The sequence below is a fragment of the Talpa europaea genome (genome assembly GCF_964194135.1).
Source record: "Talpa europaea genome assembly, chromosome: 3".
NCBI lineage: Eukaryota > Metazoa > Chordata > Mammalia > Eulipotyphla > Talpidae > Talpa > Talpa europaea.
In genome coordinates, this window is record NC_140069.1 from 142,297,573 (window position 1) to 142,324,662 (window position 27,090).

Genomic DNA, 27,090 nt, shown 5'->3' on the forward strand with positions numbered 1-27,090 from the left:
TTTTTTTTTTTCAGAAATGGACATAGTGACCTTAAAATTAATATACAATTACAAAGTTCTTGAAATAACCAAAACAATCATGGAAAAGAAAAACAAAGTTAGAGGATTCACATTTCCTGATTACAAAAGTTGCTATAAAGGTACAATAACTAAGATATGTGGTATTAGGTAAGGACACACATAGGGACCAACATAATAGAATTAAGAATGCAGAATTAAAGTTTTATATATATGGTCAATTGATGTTCGACAATGATAGCAAGAGAAATCAATGGCGAAAGAATACGCTTTTCAACAAATGGTCCCAGCATAGCTGGGATATCTGCAAGCATAAGAATGAGTATGAACAACTATCTAATATCACAGTCAAAAAACTCAAAATGGACCATACATCTAAAAATAATAGCTAAAACTCAGGAGAAAACACCAGTATGATTATGACTCAGTTTTAGGCAATGGTTTCTGTCAAAAGAATAGATGCCAAAAGCATAGCAAGCAAAGAAGAAATATACAAGCAATATGAAAAGTTCTGTGTGTCACATGACTTCACTGATAAGTGGTACAAAGGAAACAAAACAAATGAATAAACTAACAAAACAAAAACAAACTTTTAGACTGTAAGACCAAGATTTGTTCTGGGGGGGGGGAAAAAATCTAACAAATTTTCAGTATGGCAACTAATTTACTGACCTTCATAACAGAATGTTCTCTCTCTTTTATTAAAATAAGTTTTTTTTAACCAGAGCAACCTTTTGAAGTTTATATATGTCTCTCTTAGTTTTAACATTTTGCAAATTACAAAATACCATGTATTTATGTAACAAGTGAAATAAAATAAAGAAGCATAATAAAGACAAAAGTAATTCTCATTTTTCATATGTATTTCTACTCCTACCCGCCCCCAAAAAACACTGTTAATACAAATGATTTTTATGAGTTCATTTTTTTCTTTGCAAAATTACTACAGATATGATAGTCAAAAGCTTACCTCCAGATATATTGATGGTGGATTATGCTCGCCCCCAAATTTGTCCAGCAGGGCTTCTATATGTTCCTGGGTCAACTTAATCATTTGCTTGATATTCCACACCTAAAAAATATTTTCAAAGAATTTACATAAAAATTATTATTTAAAATATAAATTAGAAACACTTAAATATTTCCATTAAACTATTGCAGTAACTGCCAGTGTTTCTTGAAATTTTGAGCTTAGGAACCTTAGAGATCATCTAGTATAGTGCTTTTTGCCTTTTATTATTAAACATCTTTAAATTTTTTTATACACTAGTAATAGAACATTTTTTTCAACCATAACAAATTCATGTAATATTGGTGTAGTCAGAATAAATGATGAAAATCTCTTTTCGCCTTCCCCACCTCTCTGGGCACCATGACAAAAGGTAAGTGCTATTTACAGGTTTGATATGAATCCTTCCACATCTCCTTTTTACTCAAGTAAAAAACATAAACATACACATAGAAAATTAACATACATATAAATATTACATATAAAACATTTTAACATATGTTTTTCACTGAATAATGTATCTCAATTCTTGAATATGCAAATAATATACATATTTTATTTCTGTTAAATAATATAAGCATCATTTAAAGGGTTATATTAAGTACAGATATATTCATTTCATAATATTGTTATGACACTGCTTATTTCAATCAATGGTCTTCAAACTTCAATGGTAACCTGAGTTTTGGTGGACATAGATAATTTCAGAAGAATCAACTTTCAGAACCTCATTGCCTATTTGTACACTTCCTAATTGATCTGCTTAAAAACTAGTTCTTTCTCTTTTTAAAATCACCACTTTGGAATTCTTCACTGTATAACAATAAACCCTCTTTTTCATCTCAAATCCTTCTAAGCACACTGTTCTGAGCTGTATGAACTCCAAAGTATCTAACAAATAAACAAGAGAAGGAGGAAAAATGCCTTGAGAGAAAAGGGAGAAAAATAAAAAGACCTTATTTTATCAGTGAAACAAATTCTTGACAAGGTTCCAAGCCATATCCATCTAACCAGCCAGTCAGCCTAGAATTCCGAAGCCCAGTGGTTATAGTACAAGCACATATTAACATGTTCAGTAGCCAGATTTTTTTTTCTTGATGAAAAATGAGTCCAAAACATCTGAGCAGTTTGAAAACCTGCTCCAAAAATTACACTATATGGTAGATTCTCTCTATAAATTGAGTGACCTACACCTGTAAAATTAAAGTATGATCAAAAATGTATTTATCGTACACGTACTAGAAATCACGGTCTTGTAAACTACTTAAAATTGTAATGACAAAATGTAAGGTAAATAAATGTACAATGGGGAATAAGTGAGCAAAGGGGTTTCAGGATGCTTTTTTAAAAAATAATGTCCTTACTTGTGGACATATAGACTATTCTGCAGCACCGGTTCAATCCCCGCCGGCCAGGGAGAATCCCACATGGCAAGGCAGACTTCTCCTGACTTGCCCGCTGCTCCCCTCAGCAGTGTATTCGTCAGTCTGCCTATTCTGCTCCCCGCGCTGGCTCTGGTGAATTCTCTCACCCTCTTGTGCTTCTGACCTGTACTCCAGTTCTTGTATGCATAAATAAATAAATCTTAAAAAAAAAAAAGTTTCATGAAATATGCCAAATGGTCTTCCAAAAGGAAAGTGTCCTGAGACACAGTCCATCTGCAGGGTAGGAGAGCTTCCTTTCCCCACTATCAACACCAGCACTGGGTATCAGCAAACTTCTAAACTTTTGCCAGTCTGAAAAGGGAAAAGTGATCTTGTGTTAAAGTATATTTACCAGAGCGCTGCGCATTTTTTCATATTGGCTGTGTCAGTTGTTTTTTTTGTTTTTTGTTTTTTTTGTTTTTTGACAATTCCCTATCCATATTCTTTCTTCCTTTTACTCATCTGTCTTTTCTTACTGACTTATAGGTTAAGACAACCCTTTATTCTGGATCTTGCGGACATTAATCCTTACTCTCTAAATGTTGCAGTCTTTTCCTTGTTTTTCACTTTGTCTCTTTTGTCATATAAAGTCTTGCTACTCAAATTCCTGTTCATAAACAAGCAGCAGCCTAATCTTCTGGAAGTCTGTTAGAGTAGCAGAAATACAGGCCCCACCTGAACCTTACAAATGAGTTATACTGAAGTTCGAAAAGGAGTGATAGATGTTTCAAGTTTTTTTTTTTTCCTACAATCAGATACAACAATAATGTTCTTTATGATCCTTTGCTAATTTCTTATAGACCCTAAAAGTGTTAGGTGTCTTCTTCTCTAGTCATACTTACAATCACAAGATCATCCAATCTTTAGGTTTTATACAGCAAATGTAGACTGATGCATCTCACATTTTGTATCTACCTCTGTCCTCTCAGACTCTTTGTCCTACTGCCTGCTGAACATCTCTAAGATAATTAACAGTCATCTCAAAGTTATTATGTTCAAAGACTAACTTTGGATCTACTTACTCCTCAACCTTAAAAAACTCGTTTTTTTCTATACTCTGTCTCAGAAAATGACAAACAACATATCTTAAAGCTGCTCAAATGAAAACTTTAATGTCATCCTTAAATCTTTTTCTCATCCCTTGACATCTATCTCCAAATCCAAAACACAGAGTCACACAAACACCTTCTTTAACATTAGTAATCTGTTGCTGTAAGTCATCATTATTTCTCCCTTAGTTTATTCCAATAGTCTCTGAAGCGGTTTCTCCTGTTTCACTCACAGAATTGATATAGTAGCTAAAGAAATCTTTTAAAACTACAGTAAAAAAACAAAACAAAATTACAGTTTCAGATCACATGGCATTCTTTTGCTTAAAAGCCTCCAATGGCTTGCCAAGTAAAAAATCACCAGTCCTTAGACAAGTCTACAGGACAATACATGACGTGGCCCTCTGCTCCCTGTCAGTCTTCACCTCTATTATTCCCCTCACTCAACCCCTTTCAATCACATGTGGCCTCACTGAACATACCAAGTTTGCAAACTCCCAACACAGGTTCTTTGCATATTGGTATTTCTTCCTGAGATGCTCTTTCCCCAAGATTCCTACGAGGTTTGCTACCATACTTTCTTCATTCATGTCCTTTTCCCATGTCGCCCTATCAGTGCATTATCTGACCATCTCATTTAGAATGGCAATGACTCCTTAGCTCCCCAAAAGCCCACAAAGTAAGTTTGTATCCTTTCCTAACTTTATTTTCTCCAAAACCCATGACCATCTTAATAGACATAATTTATTTACTTTGATAAAGGTATGTGCCGTCCCCACTCCCAGGAGAATAAAGGCTAGGAGGGCAGGAATGTTGTCTTGTTTTATTTGATATATCCCCAGAGTTTAGTTTATGCTAAACTCCCTAAAATGGAGTTTAGTATAAAGTAAGCATATATATATATGTATGGTATGTATGATGAGTTTATTGACCAACCAGAAGGACTTGCTTTATAGTCAGAATATAATATCCTAAAATTGATTACGTTTTATCAATTATTAGCTATATTGAGTGCAGAAACATGTTCTATTATCTTTTGTCCCCTCATCACGTATCTTGGTACCTTAGTCATAACAGATATTCATTAATACTGGAAAACAAGATTTAACCTCTCTTCAGAATAGGATAAGAGAGAAAAAAAATTAATCCTAGTTCAGTGATTCTTTCTAGTACAGAAAATTAAGAACTCTTATCCACAGCTTTTTTCCTCCCCTTCCAACATCCATAGCTTAAAAATCCATGTTTAATTAGGGTACAGGGTCAACCCCTCTCCTGGGTTTCCAAGGGGAGGAAGATTAGAGATGGAGCATGAGCAATAGGAAAATGATGAGACTGAGCTTAACAGAATGAAATTTTCTTGCTGGGGAGAAGAAAATGCTAAGAATGGCTAGGTGGAACAGGGCCAGACCATGAATGCCTGGAAGTCAAGCTTCTTATCTCCCCAAACAAAAGTAAATCTTACAGCCAAAGAATGAAGAAAAACCATTATGTGCCCTAGTTGGAATTAGAGAACATAAGCCTGGGAGAGAAAATTCTTTCATATTTTCCCCAAAAAGTAAGAACTTTAATGATACTTATTAAATAGAGATATAATAAGAAGTAGAATATGATATTAGAAAACTTAACCGTTGAAACATAGTTTTGGCTTTAAAATGCCTTCTTAGAAAAACAAGGAATCTGTTACAACAGCCCTCAAAAAGAAATGAAAGAACAAAAGCAAAGAAAGTTAAGATAGGTAGTAGATTTCCTGCCCTGTTTTGATGTCTTTAGTAGAATCCAACAATTAAAACCAGGCAATCTTAGTAAACAATTGATCATTTGACTTTTGACTTTACAAATGGCAAAATTTCTTTCCCAAACAAGACTGGGGATTTTTTAAGTCTCACTCAGAAGATGTCTATGTTAAAATATAAAAGCAGACAAACTGTTAATGGAAGGAATTGAGGGCAAAGAAGGCACAAAAAACTACAGTCACTGGCTCCTTACCTTCCAATAAAAGGTTATCAGGTCCTGATACCTATTAAACTTTTAAAAGGTTTAAAGGTTTATCAGGATCACCCGTGAAACCTTTAAAGTATATAATGCCAATTATTAATAGGCAATAGTATATAAAAAGGCAATCTTCCAAATTCATTTTATGACACCAGTAAAATCTATGTCAAAACTTGACAAAGATATTACAAAAATAAATAAATAAAACCATAAAAAACTTTATCTCTAATGCAAAGGTAGACATCCATTAAGAATCCAGTAACATGGGCCTCTCCGGTGGCGCAGCGGTTGAGTGCTGGGTTGCGAAGCTGCCCCGCAGCCTCTGCAGCGCCAGTTTGATCCCGGCTGCTCCCCGGCCACTGGAGGAGGGTCCCACATGGCGCGCAGACCTCTCCTGCCGCCCGCTGCTCCCCTCAGCAGTGTACTTCGGTCCTTCTGCCTGCTCTGCTCCCCGCTCTGGCTCTGGTGAATTCTCTCGCCCTCCCGCGCTTCTGACTGTACCCAGTGCTTGTATAAATAAATAAATAAATGTTAAAAAAAAAAAAAAGGATCCAGTAACATAACACTGAATATTAATAGCTCAAAGGAGAAAATTATGGAACTAGTCTAGTAGATGCTAAAAAAAAAACCACCAAAAAAAACCCCCAAATGATTATAATGAAAGGTAAAATTTTTTAAGATTTATTTATTTATGCATACAAGAGCTGGGGTACAGGCCAGAGGTGTGGGGGATGAGAGGATCCACCAGAGACAGAGCAGGGAACAGAACAGGCAGACTGACTGAAATACACTGCTGAGGGGAGCAGCAGGCGACACAGGAGAGATCTGCCTCACCATGTGGGTTTCTCCCTGGCCAGCTGCAGAGGCTGGGGGATTGCTTCATACTGCAGTACTTAATCCCATGCACCACCAGGGAGGCCCTGAAATGTAAAATTTTTTAAATAAAAGAGATTGTCCTAAAATTTCAAGAAAATTGTTAGAAGAATCATGGTACTGAAAGCAAGAAAGCCAGGGCACTAGCCAGTGGGAAAAATTCTGAGTAATCCCTGTAAAATGGAAAACAAATAAAATTAGTTTGAGAAAAAAGCTGAAGCTAATAAATTGCAGCTTAAAATATAAGAGGAAATTTCTAAGATCACTCTAGAAGTTCTCCAAATGAAGAGTAACTTCATGTTACAAATTACTACCCTGATTCTTATCAATGCTCATTTCATTATTTACCACTCCTAGAATTTTTCCCTAGTAATATTTCCATTTTCTTCTTGCCCAGTCATTCTATTGGGTTCACTGTGATTCTTTTTTTTTTTTAAAGATTGATCGATTTATTTATTTATTTATTTATTTATTTATTTATTTATTTATTTATTTATTTATACAAGTACTGGGTACAGTCAGAAGCGCGGGAGGGTGAGAGAATTCACCAGAGCCAGAGCGGGGAGCAGAGCAGGCAGAAGGACCGAAGTACACTGCTGAGGGGAGCAGCGGGCAGCAGGAGAGGTCTGCGCACCATGCGGGACCCTCCTCCGGTGGCTGTGGAGCAGCCGGGGATCAAACCGGCGCTGCAAAGGCTGCAGGCAGCTTCGCAACCCAGCGCTCAACCACTGCGCCAATGGGGAGGCCCTCACTGTGATTCTTATTCCTCTCTTTCCTCTTGTTGGATTTCAGTGTCTCATGATTCTTTTTGCTTTTGAGAAATAACATACATTAGTTTCAGGTTCAAAACACAATGATTCTATATTTATACATTAAGATGATGAGCACAGTAAGTCTAGTCAACGGCCATCACCACACAGTTATACATGTTTTCTTGCGATGACAACTTTCAAGATGTACTTTCTTAGCAACTTTCAGTATGGTATTATTAACTGTATGTTTCTTTTGATTCTTAATTGTTTATTTATCTTCACGAGTAAAAGACTATGTTGAGAGTTTCACAATTTAGATTGAGACAGCTCTTCTAAACGGGAAATATGGCTTCCCTACAAGTTTAATTTCCTTCTCTCCTCTGTCCTTCCTCTTCCTTCCTTCTTTCCTTCCCATTTCGAGGAGGTATTTCAAGTATAGAAAATAATAATCACCGTCCATGTACCCATTATCCAACTTTGCTGAACTGTGTCTTTTATCATATTTGCTTCAGTTTTTTGTAAATAAAAACATAAACACAAATAAAGCACGCTGCTTTAATCAATGCTTATCTCTGATTCTTTCCTTGTCCTCTCTCTTTTTGGAGGTAACTATCATCCAGAATTTATTATTTGTTATGCACATTCATGTTTCTGTATTTTAGCCATTGGGATATATCCATAAACAATATTAATTGCATGTTTTAAAGCTGTACATATATTGCTTTTTTCATTCAGTATTATGTTTTTAGGATGTATCCATGTTAATATACTTAGCTCAGGCCTTCATTTTGACTTTTAATATTCCATTATACACATATATCAGAGTTTGCCCATTTTTCTCTTAGTGAATGTTGACTTGGTTCCAATATTTTGCTATTATAAACATTGCTGCAATGATCATGTCTTTTACATATAAGACTGTATAACAGAGATAACAAGATAATGCCAATTTTCTAGATATCGCTAACTGACTCTGAAACATTCATATTATACCTACCTATAGAATACAAGAGCTTCTATTGCCATACATGGTTAACTCTTGATATTATCAAAACTAATTTCTATTGCCAGTCTTATACGTATGAAATGTTTTCTTATTTTAATTTTCATTTCTTTGTGTGTTTACTGTATAATCTAAATTCTCTTTAGTGAGCTACCTGTTCTCAATTCTTTTGGTCACTTTTCTTTTGTATTTTTTAAAAAGATTTATTTATTTATGCATACAAGAGCTGGGGTACAGGCCAGAGATGTGGGGGGTGAGAGGATTCACCAGAGACAGTGGGGCACAGAACAGGCGGACTGACTGAAATACACTGCTGAGGGGAGCAGCGAGCTAGATAGGAGAGGTCTGCCTCGCCACATGGGTTTCTCTCTGGCCGCCAGAGGATTGAACTTGTGCTGCAGAGGCTGTGGATTGCTTCATAGTGCTGTGCCTATTTAACCCTTTGCACCATCAGGAAGGCCCTGCTGTATTATTTGATCTTTTCCAAAAGAATAGCCAATTACCTCCCAGCATTATTTATTATAGTCAATCCTCTGACACTTAACCCTCCCCCAACTAAATTTACAATGTAAACACAGACCATATACTATGTCTATAAATACCTATGCCTGTTTCTGAACTCCCTATCCAATCCTTTTGCTCTGTTTGTCTGCCTATGCCAGTACCACTGCTTTATAAGTCTTGCTCTCTGATAACACCAGTCTTACTCCCCCTATTACTTATTTTATTTTATTTTTTTTATTTTTTATTTTTTTAAAGATCCATTTATTTATTATCTACACAAGCACTGGGTACAGTCAGAAGCGCGGGAGGGTGAGAGAATTCACCAGAGCCAGAGCGGGGAACAGAACAGGCAGAGGAACGAAGCACACTGCTGAGGGGAGCAGCGGGCGGCAGAAGAGGCCTGCGCGCCATGTGGGACCCTCCTCCGGTGGGCTGGGAGCAGCCGGGGATCGAACCGGCGTCGCAAAGGCTGCGGGCAGCCTCGCAACCCAGCGCCCAACCGCTGCGCCACCGGGGAGGCCCAATCCCCCTATTATTTAAAATAGTGAAAAAGCTATCATTTTTACAGAGTTTCCCTAAGAATTTTAGAATCAGTTTGTTAAATTCCATGGGAAGAAAATCTCTTGTGGGAATTTGCTTACTGTGCTGCACTGAATCAAACTGGGGAAGCTGAGAACATTATTCTACTGAGTCTTCACATAAAGAGCATTTATGTAAGTCTCTGCCAGTAAATGAGGGCACGAAAACTTGCATATATTTATGGTATAAATGTGAAATAAGTTTTAGTGAAAAAAAATAAGTAAATAACAGAGAACACACATTCCCCTATTATCATCATATAGAAGTGGTCTTAGCCCACACATAACTGGAATCAGTGTACCATGGAAAGGGCTGCATAATAATAACACCTAGAACTCTGAGGTTGAGGAAATGGCCTTATTAGAAAGGAATTATCCTGAGCTCTGTGGCCATCATCAGACTTTTCTTGCACGGAGTGAACTCAGGCCTGCTAAGTCAGCTCCCTGAGAGGCTACCCAAAAGAGAGGAGGAAAGTAAGCTCCAGAGTCATCTCAGTTTGTCCTTCTAGTCTTCTTTTATATACTTGCATATTATTTTGTTGTCGCCTTCAGAAATATCTTGCATATATTGTTAGATTTAGTCCTTGCTTCTTTATAATTTTGGTTACTATTATGAAGGGCAAATATTTTAATCAGGCATCTTTTTTTAGTTGGCTCTGGTGGATGAATTAAAACACTATCAAGTTTGTATTTTTGCTTGAGCTATGGTAAAGGAATATATTCTGTATAACATTTTTGTATTTATGAAACTTGCCTTGTAGCCTAAGATAACTCCTATATAGAGATAAAAAGGAAAATAACAAACTCCATAAGAAGTCAGAAAAACAAGAAAAAGTAGTATAACTAGAAGGTACACAATAAAGAGGTCGAAATAAATCAGCCACTAAAATGAAAATGAACTAAATTCTCTGGTTAAAATATAACCAAATATGTTAAAACAACCTAACATAAAATCTATAATTCATTTATAGGAGACACACAATGATTGAAATGTAAAAGAATGAGAAAGGACATATCAGGCAAATAGTGGTAAAACAGTAGCACAAGTATGTTAGTATCAGAAAAATGAGACTTTAAGAGAAAAGGCATTGGGGAAAAACAAGTACTACTTAACCTTAGGGGAAAAAGAAATTAAAAGTTTGGGGTAAAACATAAACCTAGAGAAAAGTTGAAAAAAAACACTTCAATAAATACTTTTTATACTACCCTAGATTCAACAACTGTTAACACTTCATTTAATTTATTACCCAGAAAAAAAGAAATGATCAAAATCACCAAGGTATCCTTCTATTGTAATAATACAAGTAAAAGATGTCAAGCATATATCTGGAAGGTTAAAAATTCATTTAATAAGAGCTCTAAATTGTGAAACTAGAAGAAATAAAATACTAAGAATATTTCTCAGTATTCTGACTGAAAGGACTCAGGGCTAAGCCAAATAGTTATCTGAATTACTTAATAAAACCTATTTTCTATGATTAAATTCCAGAACATGAAAATTGAAAAGAAAACCCTGAAATGTCCTATAATTAGAATTAATTCAGTATCAGACTTTTCGTGCGAAACATTAAAGGACAATGAAAACAGAAAGATTATTTAGAGCCTTACGGCTGGGGTGAGTGGGAAAGGAAAGTGATTGCTATCTGGGAGTGCTTTTGGGGGTGATAAAAATGTTCTACAATGGACAGTGATGATGGCCACAAACTCTGTGATTAAAACCACTGAATTGGGGCCTCCCTGGTGGTGCAGGGGTTAAAGTCTCAGTGTTAGATCACCAGGCGGGGTTGACCCACATAGTGCAGCACACCTCTCCTGTCTCACCTGCTGCTCTCCTCAGCAGTGTATTTCAGTCAATCTACCTGTTCTGTACCCAGCTCTGCCTCTGGTGAATCCTCTAAGCCTCCCTCCTCCCCTGGCCTATACCCCAGTTCTTGTATGCATAAATAAAAATAAATCTTAAAAAAAAAAAGCAAAAGGAAGACAGAAAAGATAAAGACCAATGCAGATAGGTGCAGACAGGTTTGTAGATATGGTGATGAGATCTAATTTATCAGTAAGTTTTGAAGTCAAGTCCACAGAAGAGAGTGGGGGTTGTGAGAGGCTTGCTATGAGTGGAGATAGGGGCTTAATAGGGAAAGAGAAGCAGCAGCAGTCCCGGCCAGACACTGCTGAAGCTCTATTGAGGTTTGCAGCATAAATTTAAAGCAGTACATTCAACTCCTGAGGATAGCCAGAGAGATAGTAGGCAGGTGGCATTTTGCAAGGCCTGAGTAATGAAATGGGAGAGAGAGGAACTAGAGAATTAAGGATGCTAGTATTTTTATAGTCATCTCTTACTAATATCTTGCTCCTGACATTGTGGGCTATGAAGAAACATTTGAGAAGGCCGAAGAAGTGCTATAACCAGGGGTTAGACAGGTGTCTGGAATCATTTAAGGTTAAGGAAGAGACTGAGGACTTAAGAAGTCATTGATTACAATTACAATTACTTTGGCCAGGTAAAGGGTGAAAATTAAAGTGGCATTCATGAAATTAATTAGTAGAAAATTCCCTAACTTTGAATTAAACTTGAAAATTAATCTAAAGTTATCTAAGTTAAATAAAAGGATCAGGGGCCTCCCCGGTGGCGCAGCAGTTGAGCGCTGGGTTGCGAATCTGCCCGCAGCCTCTGCAGCACTGGTTCGATCCCAGGCTGCTCCCCGGCCACTGAAGGAGGGTCCCGCATGGCGCGCAGACCTCTCCTGCCGCCCGCTGCTCCCCTCAGCAGTGTACTTCGGTCCTTCTGCCTGCTCTGCTCCCCGCTCTGGCTCTGGTGAATTCTCTCACCCTCCCACGCTTCTGACTATATCCAGTGGTTGCATGAATGAATGAATGAATGAATGAATGAATAAATAAATAAATAAATAAATAAATCTTTGAAAAAATAAAATAAAAGGATCAAAATCTTTTACTGGCTAATTAATGGCAGCTAAATCCTAAGTTTTCAGGTATCCTGAGATGTGTGTGGTGGGGACAAAATAACACCACAAATGAGCTATTTGAAACTGTCCATAAAATCATGCACTGAATTTACTTAATTTTTAAAAATTCTACAACTGATCACCACCATTCAAAAATGTCTTTAGTAAACATCAAATTTTTGTCACATGCCTATAGCTAAATTGAACAGAATATATTTGGAGTAGGGATAAAATTGAATGGCAATGTGGATTCTTACCAAGCGAAACAACAGAAGCAGGACAGATTCTGGCCTTTCCTTGTACACACTTTAACAATACATCATGTTTCCTGCCTTCTGGTATAACACCCAGTCATAACTTTCTTTTGTTGTAACCTCCTATCCGAAGTCACTCACAGTTTTCCAAAACTCTGGGACACCACTCACCACTAACATCAAAGATTGCAGGGAAATAATCTGATAGTAAAATTAAAGATTTGTGGGAAAACACTATTTCAAGTAAATAACTAGAGCATAAAAGCCCATAGGACTGTGAGCTCAGTGAAGTTGGGATCTACACCACATTGACCATTGTTTTATTTCCAGGCACATGGATGTAAATAAGGTAGTTTATAGGTACTGGCTACTTGAACATATTAAAAAACTCTATATTCTAAGTAAGTGTAGAAGAGACTGATAAATCACATCCGAGAGGTCTGAGAACTATAGGGTTCAGAGAAGTAGAGGCCACCCTAGTTAAGATACTGTTATTTTCTTTCTTTCTCAACAGGAGTTTCATAAGAGAAATTAAGTCCTAAGCCTTAAAAGGTAATTCATTGTAAGTAATGAATTACCTTTCAAGAGACACAGAATTAAAATGTATGCTCACTAGTTTTAGGTACTTTTTTAGTAAACCTTGAGATGATAATATTTTGTAAGGAGTATGTCATGGTGCATGATTACTTTAAGGATACAGTACTACCATTCACACAAAGGAAAAATATCATCTGGCTATTTCAATTGTTTTTTTTTTTAAAGATTTATTTATTTATGCATACAAGAACTGGGGTACAGGCCACAAGTGTGGATGGTGAGAGGATTCACCAGAGACAGAGCAGGGAACAGAACAGGCAGATTGACTGAAATACACTGCTGAGGGAGCAGTGGGCAAGTCAGGAGAGGCCTGCTGCGCCATGTGGGTTGCTCCCTGGCGGGCTGGGGAATTGAAGTCGTGCTGCAGTGGCTGTGGACTGCCTCATAGGTTGCATCCCAACCCTTTGCACCACCAGGGAGGCCCTATTTCAATTGTTTTATGTGCTTTTCCCCTTCCAAAAACATCCAGTTTTCAAAGACTTCTCAATTTTCCCATCAGTTTAAGACTTCTTCAGCTTCCAATTCCACTTTCCTGTGCAATGGACTCTAACAATTTTTTTCTAATCCAGATAACATTAATTTACAGTGCTGTATAGGTCCCAAAGATTAGATTTTCTCATTATACCTGTCATCAAATGTCCAGTCACTATCCACCACCAAATGAACAAAGCTTTCTGCCCATCCCCTGAGATTGGGACTATTATCCTTATTTTATAGGTGGGAAACAGAAATGGGGGAAAAAAATCTGGCTACAAGTGGTGAAACGATTCATATACTGCATGGTCTATGTGTGTATGAGAAACAGAAAGTGTACATCATCAAGTATTCTAAACAAGAGCAGCTGACATACATTCTGTAACTAACATAAGATAGGTGAGAATGATGAGATGATTAGAATTTAAAGAAAAGTGGATCCATGAAGATCATTCCTGCATTTAACAAATATTTAATGAGTACCTACTACGTGCCAGGGTTCTAGGCAATGAGGACAGTGCATTTAAACAAATTCTTAGGGTACACAGTCTAGTTAAGTGAGGGCAAGTAATGATCAAACAGAATACAAAGATGGTGATAAACAAAAGCTAGATAAAAAAGCTGGGAGATGGGTGGCTATTAATTTTATAGAGTAGTCAAACTTGAAGTCCTCTCTGATGATACATGAACAGAGATCTGAGGGAGGAAGGGAGCAAAGAAGCCAGGACAAACAGAGGGGCAAGCAATAAGGTAGGAATAAAACTGGTGTGTGACTGACTGCCTGTGAGACCACAATGAATGACATCCCTGTAGAAACACCTTCTGCCTGTAACTCTCTAGTCCCTTTGCACTCTGACCTTCGGTTTCTCCTAAAGACCTATTTTGGGCAATGAGATATTAGCAAATATGATCCAAGCAGAGGCTTAAAATACAAACACATGCTTCTTGCTTTCTTGCACATCTGAACTTGCTTGCTCTTACACCTCTTTCTATGAAAGAGCCTTTCTATGAGAAGTCACTGAGAACCACGGTGTACACCATCAGTTGGTCACAAGACATATAAGAAAGACTAGCTGAGGATGGCTCAGTCCAGAGCAGTGCTTGCAGGTGGTTGTTTTAAACAATAAGCTTTGTATATTATACAACAGATAATTAATACACTGTGTTAGAGGAACAGCAACATACAACAGAATATATAAAAAAGACATATAAATGTTCATGACAGCACTATGCATAGCCAAAAAGGAGGGAAAATCCAACCAGTTATCAAGTGATGAGTAAGTGTAATATGGACTAGCCATTCAAAGGAACATTACTTGGCAACAAAGGTCTACTACATACTACAACATGAACAAATCTTGAAAAACTGTACTAAGCAAGAGAAGCCAGTCATAAATAATTCTGTAAAAAGAGAAATTAGATTAGTGGTTGCCTGGAACTAAGGAGAATAAGAGATTGAGGGATAAGGATATAGGGATGCTGGCTAAAGGGTAAGGGGTATTCTGGCATGATGAATCATATTTTAAAACTGGCGATGGCTGTTGTACAACTCCGTGGACATGAGAAAAGTCATGCATTGTACACTGCATGATGATCTGTACGGCATGGGAGCTATTTCATCACGAAGGTAATAAAAATAAGTAACATGACCACTGAGATTCTTTTAAATGGCTGCTATATTAAAAATGGACCATAATGGGAGAGTTTGTGTCAAGAAAACAGATGAAAAATGACTGCCAAATGAAAGAAGATGGTGCCTTTTACCAGACTGATACCAGCAGATAGTAAGATATGTCAGATCATTTGCCTTAAGTAGAGTGATTACTAGATGTCATGAAGAAATGAAGAAATATATTACATCTATCAAACACTGGTCACATTTTAATAGCCTTTAAATATGCTGCCCCTTTTGCCAGAACATTATTTTTTCCATTGCCACACCCATTCACAACACAACCAAATAGGGAACAAACATACTGATACTTATAGTGATTCATATGGAATATGTAACACAATCATAAGAAATCTGGAATACATTTTCAAGTCCCAACAGTTGGCTAGGAAACTGAAGGACTTCAAATTCAACGTTGTGTTCTCTTCTTCACAGGATAAAATAACAGAAGAAATGAGAAAATAAAATATCTATCTATAAAGAAGAAAATATATACATAAATTCCCTGACCCACAAGAACTTTGTAATACCTGACCACTGGTAGCAGACCCTGCCACCTGGCCACAGGAAGGACATGTCACACAAGATAAGCCAATGGTGTACTTCAATCCACTAAGCCAGGGCAACTGGGTCATATGGGCATAATTCAACTCTTTCCTAGGAACTTACCTGAAATGTAGCTTTCTTGACTATAGATTTCTTAACCATATATATGTGACTAACAAAAATGGAAGCAAAAGAATCTGGGGCTACTTAGAGCTACATTCCCTACCATGGGGGAAAGCCTAACTCCAATTGGAAAAAAAAAGGGCACAAATATGCAGAAAGAAGTAAAGAAAGGTGGAACACAGAGAACCACTGGTATTTGGTAGTCTAAGGTCCAGCTCTGTTTTGTTCCTGCAGCTCTAAAATCAATTATGTGTTACTCTACTATACATCCCAAATTCCCCTTTGTTTAAGCTGTTTTGACCAACACTGATTTTGCCAAATAACATAATTAAATGAAGAATTTGGTTTCAGTGTCCATGCAAAGAATACCAGAAAAAGTTTCCTTTTAGATAGCATGGACTCTAGGAAGAAATATATAGGGCTACAAACATGTCATCTAATCAAAACATAATAACGAAATGAGTTGGTTGGAAAGCTTAGATGAAAGATTCAAGTTGAAGCACATGGAAAAGTAAACAAATCAAAGAAATAATCATAAACTAAAGGTATTCAATTTTCCTACTTTGATCCTGCAGAAGGTAACATGAACATGACTAAGTCTATTTAATGTGTTAACAGAAATGATCTAGCTATTTAAGAAAAATGACTTAAAAAAGTGATCAGTAATACTGCTATACATTCAAATGTGTATAATCAAGTTATCAAGTATAAGTACAATGGGAATGCAAAACTTTTTTTTTTAAGAGGCATGTATTTTTATTTATTTATGATTTTTATTTACTTGTTTGTTTGTTGTGTTTATACATGCACTGGGTACAGTCAGAAGCGCGGGAGGGTGAGAGAATTCACCAGAGCCAGAGCGGGGAGCAAAGCAGGCAGAAGGACCGAGGTACACTGCTGAGAGGAGCAGCGGGCGGCAGGAGAGGTCTGCGCGCCATGTGGGACCCTCCTCCGGTGGCCAGGAAGCAGCCGGGGATTGAACCGGCGCCACAGAGGCCGTGGGCAGCTTCGCAACCCAGCGCTCAACCGCTGCGCCACCGGGGAGGCCCGGGAATGCAAAACTTAATACAAGCAGGTAACTTTCACTGAAGCTGATATTCAACAGATCTCATTTATTTATTTATTTATACAAGCACTGGGTACAGTCAGAAGCGTGGGAGGGTGAGAGAATTCACCAGAGCCAGAGCGGGGTGCAGAACAGGCAGACTGACAAAATACACTGCTGAGGGGAGCAGCAGGCGCAGCAGGAGAGGTCTGCGCACCATGTGGGGACCCTTGCCAGGGGCCAGGGATAGAACCGGTGCTGCAGAGGCTGCAGGCAGCTTCAAAGTCCAGTGCTCAACCGCTGCGCCACTGTGGAGGCCCAACAGATCTCATTTAAACAGATTCAATCAAAACAAAAAAGGAGAGAGGGGAGGAGGGAAGAAATCAGCAATCTTGGCTGTATTTACGTCTGCATCAGAGCATGGAGAGACACTGATGAACACCTGAGCAGAGAGTAAAAGGTCATCAAAGACTTTTTCTTTTCAGAGTGTAGGAGACAGTATCAGATGAAGAATATCTGGACAACATTCCCTAACAGGGATTATAAACTTGCCACAAAGGAAAGTTACACTGTTGTTAAAGACTATTCTGACATTTGCTGAAAGCCTTATTCTGCTTATATGATACTTTTAAGATAACTTGTTTTGATCAAAAAAGTGAAGCTAGTAATTTTTTTTTTAAGCTGGTAATTCTTTCCTCTATTTTTCTAGTAGTCTATTGTGATAATCAGATAATATGCTCTTCTCCATGCTTATATTAACCTTTAAGAAAATTTAATAAAGAGATTTAAAAAATAGTATTAAAAACCTATTTTAAAATTATACGCCAAAACCTTGAAGAAAAAAATCAACTGCATATTTGTGATGAATATTATTAGTGTATTTGTGAGAGTTCCTTATTTTTCTTAACTAACAGTAAAAGGCCAAACCTGAAGAGGTTTGATAACTGGATTATACAACTGGCCAAACCAGATTCTAGGTAATGCTGGCATCAGAAGTCCTTACAGGTAACTCTAATTCTATCTCTACTGAGATCATCTTTCTGACTCCAGTAACTTGAGAAAATGGCTGTAGTCTTCCAACTAGTCAGCTTTAAGCTGTTGCATTCCTGAACATAGCCAAAGCAAGAAAACAGGGCCTCCCTGGTGGCGCAGGAAGTTGAGCGCTGCACTGTGAAGCTGTCCGCAGCCTCTGCAGCGTGGGTTTGATCCCCACCAGCTGGCGAGAATCCCACATGGCGCAGCAGACCTCTCCTGACTCACCCATTGCTCCCCTCAGCAGTGTATTTCAGTCAATCTGCCTGTTCTGTTCCCTGCTCTGTCTCTGGTGAATCCTCTCACTCTCCTGCATATCTGGCCTGTACCCCGGTTCTTGTATAAATAGATCTTTAAAAAAAAAAACAAAAAACCAAAAACAGAGAACCACAAAGAATATACAATGCTTCCTTGTGAACCTATGTAAGTGTCATTCCCTAGTCAAGTTTGCTTAATATAATGATATATTCAAGATAATTCAAAATTACACAGCATACTAAGAACAAAGAGAACTGCCAACTCACACAGTTGTCGGAAAAGACAACCGAAAGATACTAACCCAAAATGGCTCACATACTGGCGTTATCTGATAAAAACTTTAAAGCAGCTATAACAAAAGTGCTTCAACAGCAAGCAAAAATATTCTTGAAACCAGTAGACAAATAGCAAAGCAATAGAAGACATGAATACAAACCAATAGGAACCTTAGAACTAAAAATTACAATAAAAGTCATTCCAAAACTCAGTGAATGGGCTTGTTGATAATGCATTAATTTCTTCTGTTTCTCTTTTTCTGCCTTCTTTTGGGTTACTTATAACATATTTTACTTTTATTTATACAAAATATTTATAATAGGGCTTCCCTGGTGGCACAAGGGGTTAAGACACAACCTATGAAGCTGTCCGCAGCCTCTGCAGCACAAGTTCGATCCCCGGCCGGCCAGGGAGAAATTCACATGGTGCAGCAGACCTCTCCTGACTCACCCGCTGCTCTCCTCAGCAGTGTACTTAGGTCAATCTGCTTGTTCTGTTCCCCACTCTGTCTCTGGTGAATCCTCTCACCCTACCCCCCAACACCTCTGGCCTGTACCGCAGCTCTTATATGCATAAATAAATAAATCTTTAAAAAAATTAAAAATAAAAATATTTATAATAGGTATATCCATAATAACAGAAAATAAATCTGTGATTGTCAGGGGCTGGGGCTGCAAAGTAAAGAAAGGAGAAATCCCTTAACTGGTACAGGGCAATGAATAATGACATGATAAGTGATGAATATATTTTGAACTAAACAATAGTGGTGGCTGCATAGCACACTACCAACATACTAAATGCTACTGATTTATTCACTTTAAAATGGTTAACTTTATATTAAGTGAAATTCACCTCAATTTAAAAAAAAGAATGAAGGACTAACATATGCTATGATGACAAAGATAAACTTGAAAACATTAAATGAATGATGCCAGGCATTAAAAGATCATAGACTTTATGTCTCTTTACATGAAATGTCCAGAATAGGGAAACTATAGATAAAGACTTGTGGTTGCCAGAGGCTGGGGGGAAGAGAGGGAACAGAAAATAATGGCTAATAAGGAAATGGCTAATAACCATAATGGCTAATATGATTTTTTTCCTGAGGTAATAAAAATGCTCCCAAATTAGATAGTGAATACACTAAAATCCACTGGACCATATACTTAAGAAAGGTGAATTTTAGGGTATGCAAATTAACTGTCAGTAAAATGATCTGAGAATGGGGCAAAGAGAAGAAACTTAAGGATCATGTAAAAACTGATCATGTATTAGACCACACAGGAAATTTCACAAATCCCAACATGTAGATATTATAGGCCACCTTCTCCAAACAAGATATCAGAGCTATAAAATTAAGAAAAAATTGTAGGGGCCTCCCTGGTGACGTAGGGGTTAAGTCTCAGTGGTAGCACCCCTGAGGCCTAAATTCCATCCCCAGCCAAGGAGCTGACACACATATGGCACAGCAGACCTCTCCTGTCTTGCCTGCTGCTTCCCTCAGCAGTTTATTTCAGTAGATCTGCCTGTTCTGCTCCCTACTCTGTCTCTGGTGAATCCTCTCACACCCTGCACCTCTGTCCTAAACGCCAGTTTTTGTTATGAATAAATAAAAATAAATCTTCAAAAAAAAAAAAAAAGAAAAAATCTTAGCTAAAAAGTAAAAAAATGTAAATATAACCTATGAAAACAGTCACTGTGAAGGTCTTCAAAAATCTGAATTAATAACTCCTGAATTAAAGAAAACCACGTAACTGAAAATACACTATTCAGAAGTAATTGATAATACCTGTGAGATGGAACCTTTGTGTGTGACAACAGAGTGATTTAAAAATGAGTGAGGCGGAAAAGGGCAAGAAGATTTTTTTGTTCAGTAATGTGCCCATCCTTGTTGTGGTAAAGGAAAGCAAGCACAAGACTAGGCCAAATCTCCATGAGCTATCTGGATCAAAGACCAGTCAGCCCATTAGATTCTCAAATATAGATACAAGAACAAAGGCATCTGATACAGTGTTTAAAGAATCCAAAAAGATATATCCCTGGAACAAAAATGGTCCTCCCTGGCATTAATAAGAAGTCAGAAAAGGCAGTGGTGATAGCTTAAAGGAATATCTTTTATCAATAAATAGCTACTCAAAAAAGGTACTAAGAGTAATAGCTGGCACAGTCTTATTTATTATGAAACAATAATAAAAATATGTAAAGTAATAAGAATAAAGTAATAAGAAATGTAATAATAAAGTAATAATAAAGTAATAAGAAATGTCTTATTACTTTATGTGTACCATATTTATATAAATTGACCTCATACACCAGAATTTAGATCATGAGTGGCTGAGAGAATATTTTCATTGGACAGTACTGAATATAAGGTTTTTAAATTTGGTAGTAATTCTGGTTCAGCAAGTATAATCATTGTTTTCCCCTCCTACAGATATGATTGGACTTGATTATAGTAATATTCAACTTTTCAAGGAGATGGTAAGTGCCATCTCTTTTAGGAGATTGGTTTTCTGTTTATGTAATGGGTTACAGTAATATATTTAAATATTGATGAAATCCCTCCACTTTTTCATAAAGCAAATGAAGATTCATCTGTGTTTCAAACTTTGTTCATTAACCTGGTAAAGGATAATTGACAAGATAAGCTGATATTATATACTTTATCTTTTTGGTCTTAACTATGTCACTCTGATTAAAATTCCCTGCATCCAAATGGTCTGTAAGGTCAGATGTTTTTAAAATACAATATGACAAGATATTGTGCAAACTTTGCTTGTGAATTCTTTTTTTGTTTTGTTTTGTTTTTTTTTTAATCATTTATTTTTTTTTTATAAATTTTATTGTTATATTCCCCATACAATTGCAGCCCCACCATTCTGACCCCAATCCCTCCCCTCCCACCCCCGCCCCCCTAAAAGTGTCTCTGGTTCATAGTTTTTTGTTGATTTTGATTTTCACTTTCTTATAGTTATTCATTTTCCTGGTCCCTTATTTAAGTTTTCTAGATTCCTGCTATGAGTGAGACCATCCGGTATTTTTCTTTTTCTTTTTGGCTTATTTCGCTGAGCATGATCCCTTCCAGCGCCATCCATGTTGCTGCAAATTGCATGTGTTTATCTTTTTTGAATGCTGAGTAATATTCCATGGTATATATGTACCACATCTTCTTGATCCAGTCATCTATTTTTGGGCATTTGGGTTGTTTCCAAAGCTTAGCTATTGTAAACAGTGCTGCTATAAACATAGGGGTGCAGGTGTTCTTTGGAATTGATGTTTCTGTGTCCTTTGGGTAAATACCTAGGAGTGGAATTGCTGGATCAGATGGAAGCTCTATGTTTAGTAGGTCCAGAAATCTCCATACAGCTTTCCACAGTGGTTGGACCAGTTTGCACTCCCACCAACAGTGCAGAAGAGTTCCTTTTTCTCCACACCCTCGCCAACATTTGTTGTTGCTAGCTTTTTTAATGTGTGCCATTCTCACTGGTGTAAGATGGTATCTCATGGTAGTTTTGATTTGCATTTCCCTGATGACAAGTGATGTTGAACATTTTTTCATATGCCTGTTGGCCATTTGTATTTCCTCTTCAGAGAAGTTTCTTTTAAGCTCTTCTGCCCATTTTTTGACTGGATTCTTTTCTTTGTTGTTGTTGAGTCTCATCAGCTCTTTGCAGATTTTTGTGATCAGTCCTTTATCATTAGTGTTGGGTGCAAAAATGTTCTCCCAGTTGGTGGGGTTTCTCTTTGTTTTTGTTATTGTCTCTTTTGCTGTGCAAAAGCTCTTTAATTTGATGTAGTCCCAGCTGTTTATCTTTGCCTTCACTATCACTGCTTTGGGTGATGTGTCTGTAAAGATGTCTTTGATGTGCAAATCACGTAGTGTTTCCCCTATATTTCCTTCTATATATTTTATGGTTTCAGGTCTTATGTCTAGTTCTTTAATCCATTTTGAGTTGATTTTTGTGTATGGTGTGAGGTGGTGGTCAAGCTTCATTCTTTTGCATGTAGCGACCCAGTTTTCCCAGCACCATTTATTGAACAGACTTTCTTTGCTCCAATGCATATTCTTTGCTCCTTTGTCAAAGATTAGTTGACCATAAATCTGTGGGTTTATTTCTGGATTTTCTATTCGATTCCATTGGTCTGTATGTCTGTTCTTGTTCCAATACCATGCAGTTTTGATGATTATGGCTTTGTAGTATAGTTTGAAGTCTGGGAGTCTGATGCCTCCATTCCCTTCTTTTTTTTTTCAGGAGAGCTTTGGCTATTCGGGGTTTTTTGTGATTCCATATGAATTTCATCAATAATTGTTCTATTTCTTTGAAGAATGACATTGAAATTTTGATTGGAATAGCATTGAATCTGTATATTGCTTTTGGAAGGATGGCCATTTTAATAATGTTTATTCTTCCAATCCATGAGCAGGGGATGTCTCTCCATTTCTTTGTGTCTTCTTCTATTTCTTTTAACAGTGTTTTATAGTTTTCTTTGTATAGGTCCTTTACCTCTTTTGTTAGATTTATTCCCAAATATTTGATTTTTTTTGTTTCAATAACAAAACGGATGGTCTTTTTGATTTCTTCTTCTTCAGATTTATTGTTTGTGTATAGGAAGGCTACTGACTTTTGCGTGTTGATTTTGTATCCTGCCACTTTACTGAACTGATTGATGAGTTGAATTAGCTTTTCTGTGGAGTTTTTGGGGTTCTCTATGTATAATATCATATCGTCTGCAAATAGTGATAGTTTGACTTCTTCTTTTCCTATTTGGATTCCTTGGATGTCTTTCTCTTGTCTTATTGCCCTGGCTAGGACTTCCAGTATTATATTGAAAAGCAATGGTGAGAGTGGACATCCTTGTCTTGTTCCAGATCTTAATGGAATTGCTTTCAGCTTTTCACCATTGAGAATGATACTGGCTGTTGGCTTGTCATAGATGGCCTTTATGATGTTGAGGTATGTTCCTTGTATCCCAAGAATTTCAAGGGCTTTTATCATGAATGGGTGTTGCACTTTGTCGAAAGCTTTCTCAGCATCTATTGATATTATCATATGGTTTTTATATTTCTTTTTGTTGATGTGTTGGATAACGTTAATTGATTTTCGGATGTTAAACCATCCTTGTGCCCCTGGAATGAATCCAACTTGGTCGTGGTGAATTATCTTATGGATACATTGTTGGATTCTGATAGCTAAAATTTTATTGAGGATTTTTGCATCAGTGTTCATTAGGGAGATTGGCCTGTAGTTTTCCTTTTTTGTGTTGTCCTTGTTCGGTTTTGGTATTAGTGTAATGTTGGCTTCATAAAACGTGTTTGGTATTGTCCCTTCCTTCTCAATTTTTTGGAAGAGTTTGTGAAGGATAGGCACTAATTCGTCTCTGAATGTTTGGTAGAATTCATTTGTAAATCCATCAGGTCCTGGGCTTTTGTTTTTGGGGAGGTTTTTTATTACCATTTCAATTTCACTCATTGTAATTGGTCTGTTTAGGTGTTCTATTTCTTCTTTATCTAGCTTTGGGTGATTGTAGAGTTGTAGGAATTTGTCCATCTCCTCTAGATTGTTAAACTTGTTTCCATATAACTGTTCATAGTAGTTACTGATTATTCTTTTGATTTCTGCTGTGTCCGTTGTGATTTCTCCTCTTTCATTGATGATCCTGTTTATTTGTGCTTTCTCCCTTTTTTCCTTTGTGAGCCTGGCTAGGGGTTTGTCTATTTTATTGATTTTTTCAAAGAACCAGCTCTTGGTTTCATTGATCTTTTGGATTGTTTTTTTAGTTTCAATTTCATTTATTTCTGCTTTGGTTTTTATTATTTCTTTTCTTCTACTGGTTTTGGGGTTTTTTTGTTGTTCTTTTTCTAGATCTTTGAGCTTCGAGATTAGGTTGTTTCTTTGCGTTCTTTCTTGTTTCTTGATGTGAGCTTCTATTGCTATATATTTTCCTCTTATTACTGCTTTTGCTGCATCCCATACATTTAGGATATTGGTGTCCTCCTTGTCGTTCAATTCAAAAAATTTTTTAATTTCTTCTTTGATCTCCTCATTAGTCCAATGGTCTTCCAGTAGTGTGGTTTTTAATCTCCATGAGGTAGGAAAGTTCCTTGCCTTCTTTTTATGGTTTATTTCTAGTTTGATGCCTTCATGGTCAGAAAAGATGGTTGATATGATTTCAATCTTGGTGTATCTGTTGATGTTTGTCTTGTGCCCCAGTATGTGATTGATCCTGGAGAATGATCCGTGTGCGCTTGAGAAAAATGTGTACTCCGTTTTTTTGGGGTTTAGTGTTCTATAGATGTCTGTTAAGCCTAATTGCTCTAGGTCCTTATTTAGAGCTTTGGTTTCTTTACTTATTTTTTGTCTTGTTGATCTATCCATTGTTGATAGTGGTGTGTTGAAGTCTCCCACTACGTATGTGTTTTCTCTGATGTCTGTTTTCAGAGAGGACAACAGTTGTCTGATATATTTTGGTGCTCCTTCGTTTGGTGAGTATATGTTAATGAGTGTGATTTCTTCTTGAAGTATTGTCCCCTTGATCATAATGTAGTGACCATTGGGGTCTCTTTTTATCTTTTTGAGTTTGAAATCTGTTTTATCTGATATAAGTATAGCTGTTCCTGCTTTCTTTTTTGGTCCATTTGCTTGTAGGATTGTTTTCCATCCTTTAACTTTGAGCCTATTTTTATCTTTTGTAGCTAAATGTGTTTCCTGGAGACAGCAAAAGGTTGGGTTTTGTTTCTTAATCCAGGCTGCAACTCTGTGTCTTCTTATTGAAGAGTTTAGTCCATTTACATTTAGAGTTAATATTGATATGTTAACATCTGTATTTGCCATTGTGTTTGTCTTTCCTTTGATTTTATTTATTTATTCTTTTAATAACTTTTTTTTTTTTTTGGCCTTCTTTCATTGTTATTCGTCCCTCTGAGGTTCTGGCTTTAGGACTCCTTGTAGTATTTTTTGGAGTGGGGCTTTAGTTGCAATGAAATTCCGGAGTTTCTGTTTGTCTGGGAAGGTCCATATTCTTTCTTCAAAGAGGAAGGAGAGCTTTGCGGGATAGAGTATTCTTGGTTGGCATCTGTTTTCTTGGAGTCTGTTGACTATGTCCCTCCACTCTCTCCTTGCCCGTAGTGTTTCTTCGGAGAAGTCTGATGTCAGCCTGATTGGTTTTCCTTTGAATGTTATCTGTTTCTTCCCTCTTGCCAGCTTCATTATTTTTTCCTTGTCCTGGATTCTTGGGAGCTTTTCTATTATGTGTCTTGCTGTATTTTTCCTTTCGTCGTGGAAGTTTGGTGTTCTTCTTGCTTCTTGTATATCAATTTTCAGCTCCTTCTTCACATTTGGGAAGTTCTCTTCAATTATCTCTTTGAATATTTTCTCTGTTCCTATATCTCTCTCCTCTCCTTCTGGTATTCCTATAACTCTTATATTTCCTTTCCTCATGGAGTCAGATAGTTCCCGAAGTCTTTCTTCGTTCTTTTTCCTTCGTACTTCTCTTTCCTTTTCTGTTTTGGTTCTTTTTATTTCTGTGTCTTCAAGATTACTTATTCGTTCTTCCATTTCATCTATTCTGCTTTCATTGCTTTTCCCAGAATTCTTTAGTTCTTCCATTAATTCTTTGATCTCCTGCATTTCTTTTACTTCCCTCTTTAGGGACTCAATTTCTTTCTTCTGACCATTGTTTTCCCTCTCTAGGGACTCAATTGCATTCTTCTGATCGTTGATTATTTTTCCCTTATCATTGTTTTCCTTTATGACTTCTGTCAGTTTTTTAATCACGGCAATTTTAAATTCTCTTTCTGGAAGGCTCAGAAATTCTTCCAAGTTATTGTCTTTGCAATCTGGGGGCTGGCTTTCTTTTTGTGGTGTGCTTTTTCTCTGGAGAGTTGCTAGGTTGCGTGTGGTTCTTCTCCTCCCTACTGTCTGTTTTCTAATTTGCCGTATGCGTTGGGACACTGTGTTGTTGGGACTGGCCGGCATCTTGGGTGGGCTTCTCTGTTCCCCTCTGGTTCTTCCAGGAGTCATCTGTCAGTTTCAAGCAGCCTTTACTGGAGAAGGGTCCCTGTTCTAAAATGCCGATGTGGGGACACACTCCCCTGTGCGCCTGGTCTGCCCCGGCGGTGGGTTCCTGCTCCCCTCTGGGCTTGGACTGCAGGCCAGAGGGGGTCTGGCATGGGCGAACTTCCCCCGCTCACCTCTGGCTCCTGAGGAAGCCTTCTGCAGGTAGTCTTTACTGAAGAAATGTCCCTGTTCTAAAATGGTGATGTGGGACACACTCCCTGCGCGTCTGGTCTCAGGCACACTCTTTTGCGTGCCTGGTCTGCCCCGGCTGTGGGTGCTCGCTCTCCCTGTGGGCTCAGACTACTTGTTCGGAAGGGGCCCGGTGTGGGCTAACTCCCCAGCTGGCCACTAGCTCCTTCAGTAGCCTGTGCTGGGGTCAAGTCGCTAGGTGGCGCCAGAGATCTCTCCTAGAGCCCTTGGGGAGCTGATTTTCCACCCCGTGGGACAGGGAGCAGAGCGGGGATGGTAGGGTACAGCTCAACGGCTTTGGGGTGCTGTGTCTGCCTTGTGCCCCACCGTCGTGGGGAACCCACGCCCCTAATTTCGTGCCCCGGGTCTCAGTTCCAAAGCCCTCAGTTCCAGGACGCGGGCTGT

At 37.7% G+C, this 27,090-nt stretch overlaps 1 protein-coding gene across 3 annotated transcripts in view; it reads right to left on the reverse strand.

Annotated features, from left to right (window-relative positions):
- Nucleotides 1-27,090, reverse strand: part of BRAF (B-Raf proto-oncogene, serine/threonine kinase) — a gene marked incomplete at both ends in the record, with an annotated part of 139,544 nt that overhangs the window by 77,836 nt on the left and 34,618 nt on the right. For all 3 annotated transcript variants that reach the window (XM_084229991.1, XM_084229992.1, XM_084229990.1), the window contains one exon: nucleotides 989-1,090. In XM_084229991.1, the coding sequence (XP_084086117.1) occupies nucleotides 989-1,090 (102 nt within the window). The remainder of the gene's footprint in view (nucleotides 1-988; nucleotides 1,091-27,090) is intronic.